The following is a 12,161-nucleotide window of genomic DNA, read 5'->3' on the forward strand; positions in this document are numbered from 1 at the left end:
TTACTTTTCCAATATATGAAACTCTTCAACTCATCCGCCTATGAACTCGTAAGTTAAGATAATCAGAAACGGAAAGATCTCTAAACTACAAAAGAATAATACAAAACAATTCTAAACTTCCAAGAATTCATACTTCTGAAATCACTTTTTCAAAAATATGTCGGTCGGAGACTTCATTTATGGTTCTAGAAACAAAAAAGGTTTCATGAATGGACTGAGTTTAGCTGAAAAGGGATCAGTCTTTGAAATTGTAAGATGAATGAAGTTTTCATTGGAAATGCATCCTTTCATATATAAGCAACCATGTTCCTTCTTTACAATATGAACCATAACACTCGTTACCAACTCATTGTTCAATGGTCATTGTTTCGGCAGGTAATTGATTAGTGGATTGCAGGCTTTACAAATGCAAAAGGATATACACATAACCCAAGTTCCATTAGTATAAAGTGAAGCCATCATCATAGGATACATGCCATCCTTGCCTGCAAGGTGGGGCATACTCATCATACTCGGCACAACAGCTCCATCGCTTTTTCCAGTTGGATATCCCTGTATTAGGTCTATTATCCTTCTCATTCCATCTGTACACAATTACACCAGATTTATCGCTCCACTCTCCATCAATACCTTGGTGTGGTGGGGCAAATGCAAATAATCCTTTCTCTCCTGCATATTTAAATAGTCAGAATTCAGTAAAGAGATGTACTTTTGTTATTAAACCATATGTTGCAATATCTGATAGAATATTTCTGAGCTTTAAACCATAAATATGACAAATTGATGGACAGGAAGGCAAAAAAAGGATCTAGATAATAATGCTATCTGATTTTAGTTGCTGCAAAGCTTATGAGACACTCAGTCTACCCACCTGGGAATTATTTCTTCATTAGTTTCAGTTACAGACATATGGATTCTCATGTGGTTTGGATTACACGTTAAAAATGGGCACGTACATTAACATACACCATCACATACATTCCTTGGTATTTCACCATTACTACAATTCTGCAACTCCTTTCAGAAATCCAACCTCTTTATAACATATATAATATTGGTAAAGTCGTAGCATCCATCCTAAACTGTGTCAAAAGGTCATATGAATGCTTAACTACCTTGTTACTTTTAATGTAGTTATAGAAGAACTCTATATCAATATTATAGCATCTTAATGAAGCAGCCCTAATCTCCACTTGATGATAATTTCTTTTCTCTTGCATCACCAAATTACAAAAATGCTTTTCGACTATACTGGTTATCCTCAGGACAAATGAAAATTTGTTCTTTCTGGAGTCTGAAGGTGCACCTAATACTGTAGCTTTTGATTTTCCAAGACTGCAAAGAAGAAATGAGATAAACATGAGCACTATAGTAGAATTCCATGAATATGAGTTGAATGTGAATACACAATCACAAGTTTAAAGTTACCTAGGTATTTTATACATTACAACATGGACCACAAACGCGAGCGCGCGCGCACAACACAGAGAGAGAGAGAGCAGTGAAATGTTGATGGTACTACAGATGTTTAAGGAAATTGCATTTGCTAAACTAGGGACTGCTTGCTTTTTTCATCAGCATAGAGACAGAGAGCTCCAAACTACTTCAAAATAACCACAGACATAAAATTTAATGGGAATGCTGATGGTAAATGAGGTACTTTCACCCACACCTCAGAAGTATCTAATGTGCTTTTTGTTACTTTTAACAGCTATTAACATCCTAATTTGGTTGAATGTAAACTACTTGGGAAAAATTTGCTACAGTCCTCTATTTTCTTGCCCATGCAATATGCATCTGCAACAACAAAGCCAAATTGCCAGGGAAAAGTATAGAACTCACTGTGATGTTACTAATTTCCTATGCATTCAGGAACCAGCATCAACCTCAGTGTGGTAATGACAAAAGTATGGCTAAAGTTTTTAAACAATGTATAAGTTCACTAATAGCTAACATCATCGTAAACTAAGCGAAGTTTTTGAGATACTAGTATCATCATCTATACAAAATCGCTTCTCTGAACATCTAATGTGACAAGAATTGCTATGAGGAATCTTATATCTAACTATCAAAGAAGCAAATGACTACTATGGTCCTGTGGATGATCAGGAGTGAAGCCAGATAAGCAATACTTCCTATTCCCTAAATTTACTTCCCTAGCTCTGACTAATGCCTGAAACACGTCTCTTGTTCACCACCAGGACTACCAAAAAAATAATCAAATTCAATCCATGAAGATCATATGATCTATTAGTTTCAGGCATAAATGTATTCCTTGGTACTTCAAAGTTCAATCAAATACAGTGGCATGACATTTTATGATGCTGTAGCACTTTCTTCTAAGCAGAATGCACAATCACTTTCAAAATTCCAGGACTAATAGGCTAAATCTTGTTCGAATAGCTTTCTGCTCATGTTATTTATGGATGTATTGTCTTATCTTACTAACTATTAAGATAAACCAGGTTCAGGCATTTCAGTCGAGTGATAGGGACACTGGACCGAAATGAGTTGAATGTAACTGTATTATCATAAGTTTGAAGTTACTTAAGTATTTTGTGGATTAGCAAGAGAGAGAGAGAGAGAGAGAGAGAGCAGTGAAATGTCGAACATGTTCCAGATGTTTAGGAAAGTGCTTTTCTGCACAGCTTAGAAACAGAGAGCTCAAAGTAAGCGGCGCATGAAGCAGAACAGTAGTCTGCCTCTCGGATGATTTACAAATACTTCAAAGGAACCCAAGAGGCAAAAACATAAAGGGAATGCTAGTGGTAAATGAGTTACTTTCATCCTCCCCTCAGCAGTATCTAATATGGTATTTATTTAAAACAACTATTAACATCCTTACTTTCTTGAATTCAAACAATTTGCACAGATATGGCTACAGTTCTCTATTTTCTTGGTCATGAACAATGCATCTGTAAACAATGAAGAGAAATTGCAGGAATAAGTATAGAATTCATCATGATGTTGCTATTCTCCAATACATTCGCAAATCACCATGAACCTCAGTCTAACAAAGTACGAAGTATGGCAACATTTTTTTGAACAATGAATTAGTCCACTAATAGCAAAAATCATTGTAGAATGAGTGAAGTATTTTGAGGTACTGGTGTCATCATCTACATAAAATCACTTCTCTGAATGTCTCGTGTCACAAAAATTGCTATAAGAAAATTTTTGTCCAAATATCAATAAAATAAATGACTATAATAGTCCTGTGGATGATCAGGATTGAAGCTAGGTAGGCAATATTTCCTATTCCTTAGATTTACCTCCCTCCCTGTGACTAATGCCTGAAACACGTTTTTTTTGCGCCACAAGGACTACACAAGATAATTAAATTCGATCCATGAAGATGATATGATCTGTTAGTTTCTCACACATACATATATATTCCTGGTAACTGCAAAGTCCAATTAAATACAATGGCATAACATATTATGATGCTGTAGGATTTTCTTCTAAGCAGAATGCATAATCACTTTCAAAATTCCAGGACTAATAAGCTAAATTTTGTTCCACTAGCTTTATGCTCAGGTTATTTATGGCTGTATTGTCTTGTCTTACTAACTATAACGCTGTCCCGGTTCAGCCATTTCAGTTGAGTGCTAGGGACATTGAACTGAAAACCAGAGGTATCAGTGTGTATCTCCTCCCCTCAATCATATCAATAGAAGAGAAAAAGTATACTATATGAAAACCACTATAAAAGCCTAAACTCCATTCATGTCAATCCTTACTTCGTCATGATACTTTTCCCTCGAAAAACGAATATCCATTGCACATACTCTACAATTCAATAATAGTGTCTCCGAATCATCTTTGGCTATTACACCTCAGGTGTTACACTCTCTATTACACCATTACCATGTATAAGGATGACCGTTTCACTATATAGGGTGACAGTGACACGTCTTTCATTATAGATGAAGGAAATGAGTCCCTTGGGGAGTATAATCATCAAAATCCCATCACCAATTACTTCAAACAGAAGCAGAAGAAAGGCATTTCAAAATAATACTTGTGATTTTTCCACCAAAAAAAAAATCAATAATGATATTTTCTTTCCTGGTTTTAGTTTCTTTATTCTTCTCCTTGTTCCACATGATATTCTGTACAAAATATAATGAACGCATACCAGTAGTGTGGCCATGGAAAGAGCAAGCAGTTGGAGAGTTATCTTTATCTTGATAAATAGTGTTGCACCTCAGGCATCTCTTCCTCTCCTTTGCACAGATTACTTTCTGTAGTTTCTGAGGTTGTCTATGGCTGATATATGAACCTGAGGATGTTCTCATTTTCTGAATTCTTGATGGGTTCCGGGGGAAACTTTGAGGAAGATTATACACCAAAGCCATATGGGATTCTGTCCAAATGAGAGTCGAGTTTTTTCTTCAGTTCATCACAGCTCGACAGCTTCAATCAATGGCGAAGATGCAGGGTTGGGTAGGAAGAAAGAACAGATGTTTACACTGTGGCCCCTATGATTTTTCGCTGCTTCAAATTAGCCCTGCAAAACGATTCTCATTCTTTCATTTTGGACCTTTTGGTCATTGACTTTTCAATTCTCTCTTCTTTTTTTTTCCAATTATCTTTTTTGTAAGTTTAGGTGTGGGCCTGTAGCCATAACTCCAGAGTCCAATCTGGAAGGCCGACAATGAAACAAAGCTTATTTTGTTTTTCATTTCGGTTGCGTGGGTTCTTGGACAACCATTGATAAGTGGATCCTATAGTTGTTTGAATATTTTGGGCTTCTTTTTTATTAGTATCTAGTAGCAGTTAGACTACAGTCCTCATTGAGTAGGTAAAACCCAAGTATTTGACGCCCTAGGTAGGGGTGTCAACAGGTCGAGTTTGGATCTGAATCTGACCCATAAAATTTTTTGAGTTTGGGTTGAAAAATAATTCCGATACTCGGATCCAGACTCGTACTCATTTACTTTAACAAAAACAGATCAGATACGGAATATAGGATTCCAATTCGGACTCGAACAATATATTAATAATTATAAAATATAAATATTTCTAAATACATTCTTTTACTAAATTAACAATTTAGTAATGACTTTATAGATTGATTTGTGGTTAGCTTTGGATTGACTATTGCGAATTATTTATGATTTAACTTTGTAATTTGATTTGTTTAAGTTTGGAGATTGAATTTATGGTTGATTTTGGATTTAATTTTGGAATGTTTAAATTTAGATTTTTTCTTTCTGGGTAGATTAGGATCAACTCGGGACCCGTTGGATCTGATGACCCGTCGAGTATATGGGTCGGGTCTGGATCTATTATATAAAAACGGATTTGGGTTCGGAATTTTCAATTCTTACTCAAACCCTACCTGTTGACATCCCTAACCCTAGGTTTGGTTAATATGCAATTAGTAATTGGCCTTAAAAAAGTGGTAGTAAGATTTTCTAGGACACCGTTACTACACGTAAATGACCCACAACTTATCATGTTAGAGTGCGTGCTCATAAATGCAATACACCTCTATATTTTAATACTTTTTTCAAATTATTTTATTTTTGCCAAAAAAATTAACGTATGAATGCCCGTAGATCAGCCAAACCCAAAAATAGTGAACACGAATAATAATTGAGTAAATATTATATACACTGACAGTATGTACACTATTAGGATTAGATACACGACACATATGTAAAATTTGAATTTCAAATTTAAATTCGAATTATGTGTTATATATCCAATGGTGAAAATATATACGCTATCAATCAGTGTATAAAAGATTAATTTATAATAATTTATGTCAAATAGTTCAAACAGAGTATTGGCTTAAACATACAATTGAACAGCATAATTAAGGGTGATTGAACTTCTTAAATCATCGTCATCTTTCAAAATTTGGAGGCTCCTGCATTACGAATACTACCTTCCTTTGTATTCACTTTTTACCAGAATTACGTTGCCAGTAATATTCGTCAGCTGGGAAACCATTAAGGACATCAGCCATCATGCTTTATAGTTCTACTGAAAACATCAAATGATGTGTCCTTTGTTTTGCAATAAAAGTGACAAAAAAAAAAATAGTGTCAATCTTAAAAAAAATCTGGATGACTATGACAACATAAACATGATGTTTTGGATCAAATAAATCCCAGAATGATGCATGTGCTAGGACAAAGCACAATAATGTAACAAGCAAGAGAAGAATACTTTTAGCTTTTGTATGGTTCATTTTGGTAATATGCTCTTGTGAGTTACTAGTCTCCACATACATATAGAGCTACATAGAGGAATTAAATTTGGTTCTTGGGATAAAGCTAACGAATATGGAAGTTTGTATTGATAATGATAATTACCCTGTGACTCATGTCAATACTATCTAATACAAATGAAATGAAGCAATTAAGTAAAGATTAAACTGTTTGGTTAACAAGTGTCTATTAGATATTCGAAAAGACGAGGTTCAGGTGTTAATTTTTTTCTTTTTTTTTTTGGTATAAATTATGATTTTATTGAACTAAAATAAGGGAACATTATACAATTCTTAACTCATGCTTCTCCTACGAAAATTAGGGCAACCTAACCGCTCCATTTGGATCTCGCCCCGGACCATAGCAGGCAATTTTTTGCAAAAGTGTAATTAATTCGGGAAAGTGTATTTATATGATAATGTTTTAATGAATATCTATTGTACACCCGTTAAAACCAAGATTAAATTAAGTGACTCAATTAAAGTTTGAGCCACAGTGTCACCCGTGGTAATCATTTATTTTCCTTTAATAATGGAAAGACTTCACCACGTTTACGTGTCAAGTAATTAATGAGATAACTATATATTGTTTCTCAAAAATATTTGTATTACAATGAAGATCCTATTCAGATGGAAGTTGTAAAATGCATAAAATGCCGACGAGTTGATATTTGGAAATAACACAAGAGAATTAGGCCACACTGCTATACATACATCAATATTTAAAGCATGTAAAATTACGTAATGATAATATTCAAAGTAGACCGATAAAATAAATTTGCCTCAAGGTAGCTTATTATACTAAATTACACATAGTCTGCCTAACGAGTGTCAAATTACAAGTCAGGTATTAATATTTTGAAAATATAGAGTTAAATAGAGAAAGGTTATATATGCAAGGTAAGATAATAAACATTAGTGCGTGCATTTACATGATAGTTTAAATATGATTTATGCGTCTTAACAAGTATTCATTGGACGCCTGTTAGGAAAATCCAATTAACAACCCGGTATAGATTTCTGCTTATCATTATACAATTACAACCTGTAGCCTGTAGGAGTACACCTCAAACTTTTAAGTTCTCCATTATAGACACTAATCAATAAAAATTTGAAAAAGTTTAGGGTAAACCTTACTTAAGGGATGGGAGATTTTCTGTAAACCTTGGTGGGTGGGCATGGCAGGGAATGCTGCAGCAGCAAAGCTAATCATATATGCTTTGCAGCCAGCCTGGGATTTGGGCTTCAGGAAAGCAGTTTTAGATAAAATAAGCAAGTAGGATTTTCAGTGATAGAGAAAGCAGATTTCCCATAAAAGTCCACAGCATCATAGTTGTAATTAGGTTAGTAAAGAATAGTTAACTAAACCATACGAATGCAAATTAGGGCTTATATGAAGAGAAGGAAATGCATGCAGAATGATCAGGTGGGAAAGATGAGTGTAATTATATGATTAACTACGCTCAAAGAACCCCTAACTTCCCTGCCCCCCCCCCCCCCAACCACCAAGTTTCATGCAACTAATTAATAAGAGTTAGTGTTATTATGTCACTAACCATGTCAATAGGTAGGATTTAAGTTGATCTACTAGATTCAAATCTACAGAAGTATCGTTTCAAATTCAAATTAAGACCTATATCTCGACATAAATGGGTTTGGATACTGAATAAGTATGGATGACTTAAAATTTATGCACAATCAATGAAGAATAGTAAAAATGAATTTCAAATGTATGATAAACATAATTCAATTACCATTTTTAAATGTTAAAATCACCATTCCTACAAAATGTTACATGTAAGAATGAGAATTAAAATTAAAGAGTTATATCAATGAATTGTATTTCGCTAAAAAATTTTCTACCACATCCAATACTAAGGGTGTGCTTGATAAAACTAAAATCTGAAATCTAAATCTATTAAGTTATTGAATTGTTAAGTATTAAATCTAATACATTTGAATGTATATCACATTTAGTGATAAGTGAATAGCTTATCACTTAATTTTGGGAGCAAGCTTTGTCTAGGAAATTCAGTGCCACCTAATTAATTCAGATGTTTAATTTTTTGTTATCAAATAATCTGAATATGTTAAGATCCGAATTTATTAAATTTAAGTGATGAACTGGGTTATCAAACCCGGCCTATAGCCTGTGTGTATTTAAAAATACCTCCACTTTTTCTCATTTTGCTTTAAGAGTACGTCATTATGTAATTTGAATCTTGCTTATGAAAATTAATCATTGAAAGTCATTTTACTAAAAATAAAAGTACTAATAGTTGCGAACTATGCAGAAAAAATATTTTTTAGGTAAAAAGAATATTATATGACACAATTACACTAGATTACTGGTTAAGAATTGAAGTCTGCTTGTGGACCATATATTCCTTTGATTGACCTTTTCTTGTCCAGGAACATTAAGTTCATTCTTAACCTTCCCAAAACAACAGAAAAATGGTCCTAGTTTTCTCCACAGAACCCGAATCAAAAGAAAGCCGGAAGAATACATGGTTTACAAGGCAATCAACCACATCAACATTAGCCATTTTCATCGGCAGGACATACATTGGCTGGTGAGGGTGGTCCATTACACACACTTTTAAGCATTTATTAAAAGGGTTGAAAAACACTTTTAAGCATCCATCAAAAGGGTTGAAAAATTTTACAAACCAAAACCAAATTCTTTACCATTTACATAGATACTACATTCTATCCACCCAAAAACAACACCAATCAATCCCTCTAATAGAACATCCCACACAAAACAATAAGAGAAGAAAAGGAAGGAAAAACGCTTCTAACCACGTTAAGGCAAGAATAAAAAGGAAAAGAAAATAAACCAAGGATCCCCATTAACTTCCAACAATTCCAATTAATGTCAAGCTGGAGATTCCCTTTCTTGATCGATATCAGATGCTGAATCATCCTCTTCTTCAGAAACATGAATGCCTAATGCTCCATGACCACGACCAAATGCTCTTATATGATCCTTGAGAGATCTTTTATGCTTAAAATCAGAACCACAAATGCAATACCAAATTTTCCCACAATTCTTCTCATGAGTTCTCCAATCACCCTTCACTGCAAAAGGCTTACCACATTTTCGACACATGAAAGGCTTAATCCCATGCTTTCTCTTATAATGTGTTTGAAGGGTTCTGAAATCTTTCAGCGGTCTGGTTCTTGGATGATCAATATTGTGCTTGCACCCTGGTGCACAACAATAGCAAGGAAGCTTCAACATTGCTGTTGGTTGAGTTCCCCTCAATGATTCTGGCCCTTTCCTGTATTGAGATCCATGTCCCCACATATGCATCTGCAATTTTTTTTAATTCAAAATTTAATTTAAACAAAAAAAAGTACTAACCAGGATAACTAGCTATTTTATTTCACAAAAAAGATAATTTGGAAGGTCAGAAATTTATAATTTGTATTATTATTTCAATAAAGAATGAGGATTCTACGATCATGAAAACGATTTTGAACTAATATGCATGATTTAAGGTCTCTTTGTGATTTCAATTATTCTTGTTCTCTGTACATTGACTCTTCAAGGCTAGGAGCTACTATGGTATGCTGGAGCTATTGCTACAATTTATTTAGTCAAAATTATATAATCTCATACTATAAGTACCTAAATGGTAATTGTTGACTCTTAACAAAATTCATAAATTTTGGGAAACTTCATAACTTTATTAAAATTTCAAGACAGAAAATATCATTTCTGAATGTATGAAATTATTCTTTTTTTTTATCTAAAGGGACAACTGAAATCTTGGGGTGGCTGCCTTCCTTTCTCTTCCACTCTTGCATCAACTCATTTATGCTGCAGATTGCAGATTGTGTACTAGACAAGAATTTAATGCACAATTAGAATTTCTACGGATGGAAGTCATGTAAAGCACTATTATATTGCACTGACTATCTGTCAGAGCGAGCTTCTTTGTTGAACAAATGAATATTCAAACAGTCAAGCACCAACTTCAAAGTTTTTACTGTCGATTGGTAATAGGGGAAAGGAACAGGAACATTAATAAAAAAGAATAGTGGGGGAATAAATGAAAGAAATGAAACAGGAATTTTGTTATCTGATTGGATGAAGCGGACAAATCGAATGCTATCATCCATTCAGTTGTTGCTACAACCTTAATCTTAAAATGAAAAATGTCAAACTTGGCAATTGGGAAGGGAACTTTCATAATTTATCTCTAAAATATGCTACTAAATTTCGCATGTTTATGCATTTATTAGATTTGAGTGCCAAAATCAAGAGGAAAGTTCCATTTCCAAGCCAAAAACTGTCTTTCTTGCTGAACTGAAAAAGTGGAACATGGTAAATCAAAGCATATTGTTTCTCAAGAGTCCAGTTTTCTAATGCATATCAAGAGCTGTAATCCAAAACCCTTGTTGTATAACAGCTTACTTTGTTAAGATTTGGTACAACATTATAAAGTTTGTAAAAGTATTACGATAGATAATACCTTTGAAGGTTTCAATCTAATAAAAACAAGATTTGTGCTCTCCAATTACTCTTTTGATCCACGTGTCTTCTTGAATTGGTTCTAGTTTGAAGGTATGCCAATTTTGGTGATGTGGGCTGTTTTTTTTTTTTTTTTTTTTTCTTAGTGAACTAAAGTTCCTATATAATGTGTTCCTTTCTTTTTAGAAAATTTTTCCTCGTACTAGTTCAGAAGGTACCTAGCTAAGATTAATTCCTAGGGCAAGCAGGCTAGTTTCTTGTCTTTGTGAAGGAATACTCAGAACTTAGATCTATTTACATTTCCACAAATCAGGATTGCAATTTAGCATATACCATACCTGCAAGTTATTGTATCTGTTGAAAGTCTTGAAACAGACAGGACATGAGAACTGTGTTGGACCAATGAGAATCTGAGAAGGTGAAGGAATCCAATACTGGCCTTTGTTGAGCTTGTCGTTCAAGGGCAACTCTGATAGTACATTACCACCTTCCTTTTCTCTTTTGTCCCAATTACAAGAAGGAAGCCTAGAGGAGGATAAATCAGAACTAGGGCTTGGAAGCCCTATGTTTAGGGCAACGGTTACAAAATCATGAAGAGGAGGAGTTCCTGAAAGACTACTCTCAGTTTTAGTGCTAGTGCACCTATCATCCTCCAAAGCATAGCCTGAGAAGTCCTGCTGCTCATCTGGTCTAAAGCTTAGGTTATTCAGAAGTGGAAGAGCTTCCTTTCTGGGAGGTGAAGGAGGCGAAAGAGAGAATTCAATTTCACTTGAAGATATACTGTTCACTGCATTTGAATTGGATGATGAGAAGTGAGGATGATGAGGGATAAAGTTACACCATCCAGGAAAGAAATTATAGTAACAAGGTTCAGCCATAATGGAGGCTTAGTCTAAAGAATCAAGCAAGCCAACAAGAAGTGATTGATTAAGTAGCTAGATTGGCTGCAAGAGTCTCAGCTTTTTTCAACATATATAAACAGTCGGCATTCTGGGGGAATGGGGGAGAGAGGAGTAGGAAAAGAAGTATGAGGAGGAGAATTTGAGCAGGAAAGATAACTTGTGATAGTGAAAGATCAGAAGTGTTTCAAATGATGGTATGGAAATCAAGAAATTAACCCCACCCACCCCCCCCACCCCCCAACCCAAAAAAAAAAACAACCCCTTAAGGCTGAAAAAATAAACCATGAAAAAATGTAGGTGAGAATGAAGATAAGATAACACAAAAAAGGAAGAAAGAAAAGCCATAGACTTGAGTCAGAAAGCTTTATTTTACCACTAGAACGAAATTCTAACATGGAGCAGTTTCATGTTGGTCACACGTGAGTAGTGGGTTCCACCTCATCTGATAAGCCCTGAAAAACTGCTTATGGGTAAATGGGAACTAGTTCTTCACTTCGATTATGTCTTGCTTATTATTTATGTACAGTTAAATGAATAAAGTGTCGGAAGAAATAGTAGG

The 12,161-nt window shown here is 34.5% G+C and overlaps 2 protein-coding genes across 2 annotated transcripts; both read right to left on the reverse strand.

The window, feature by feature from the left end:
* Nucleotides 1-265: 265 nt before the first annotated feature.
* LOC113723290 (uncharacterized) lies at nucleotides 266-4,557 on the reverse strand. The gene is made up of 2 exons (XM_027246458.2): nucleotides 4,139-4,557; nucleotides 266-669 (listed from the first exon to the last, which is right to left on the reverse strand). The coding sequence occupies exons 1-2, from the start codon at nucleotides 4,356-4,358 to the stop codon at nucleotides 440-442; spliced, it is 450 nt and encodes a 149-aa protein (XP_027102259.2). The 5' UTR covers nucleotides 4,359-4,557; the 3' UTR covers nucleotides 266-439.
* A 4,243-nt stretch (nucleotides 4,558-8,800) lies between these two features.
* Nucleotides 8,801-11,747, reverse strand: LOC113723288 (zinc finger protein WIP2-like). The gene is made up of 2 exons (XM_027246455.2): nucleotides 11,039-11,747; nucleotides 8,801-9,536 (listed from the first exon to the last, which is right to left on the reverse strand). The coding sequence occupies exons 1-2, from the start codon at nucleotides 11,576-11,578 to the stop codon at nucleotides 9,099-9,101; spliced, it is 978 nt and encodes a 325-aa protein (XP_027102256.1). The 5' UTR covers nucleotides 11,579-11,747; the 3' UTR covers nucleotides 8,801-9,098.
* Nucleotides 11,748-12,161: the final 414 nt, after the last annotated feature.

Source organism: Coffea arabica, chromosome 2e (assembly GCF_036785885.1).
Source record: "Coffea arabica cultivar ET-39 chromosome 2e, Coffea Arabica ET-39 HiFi, whole genome shotgun sequence".
In the NCBI taxonomy this organism is placed as follows: Eukaryota; Viridiplantae; Streptophyta; class Magnoliopsida; order Gentianales; family Rubiaceae; genus Coffea; species Coffea arabica.

Bases quoted from the DNA above. Each gene is read 5' to 3' on its own strand.
- LOC113723290 (XM_027246458.2), bottom strand. From the start codon at position 4,358: ATGGCTTTGGTGTATAATCTTCCTCAAAGTTTCCCCCGGAACCCATCA. The intron at 670-4,138 runs GTATGCGTTCAT...TTAAATATGCAG, and splicing joins TTTCCATGGCCACACTACTG to GAGAGAAAGGATTATTTGCA.
- LOC113723288 (XM_027246455.2), bottom strand. From the start codon at position 11,578: ATGGCTGAACCTTGTTACTATAATTTCTTTCCTGGATGGTGTAACTTT. The intron at 9,537-11,038 runs GTATGGTATATG...AAAAAATTGCAG, and splicing joins ACAGATACAATAACTTGCAG to ATGCATATGTGGGGACATGG.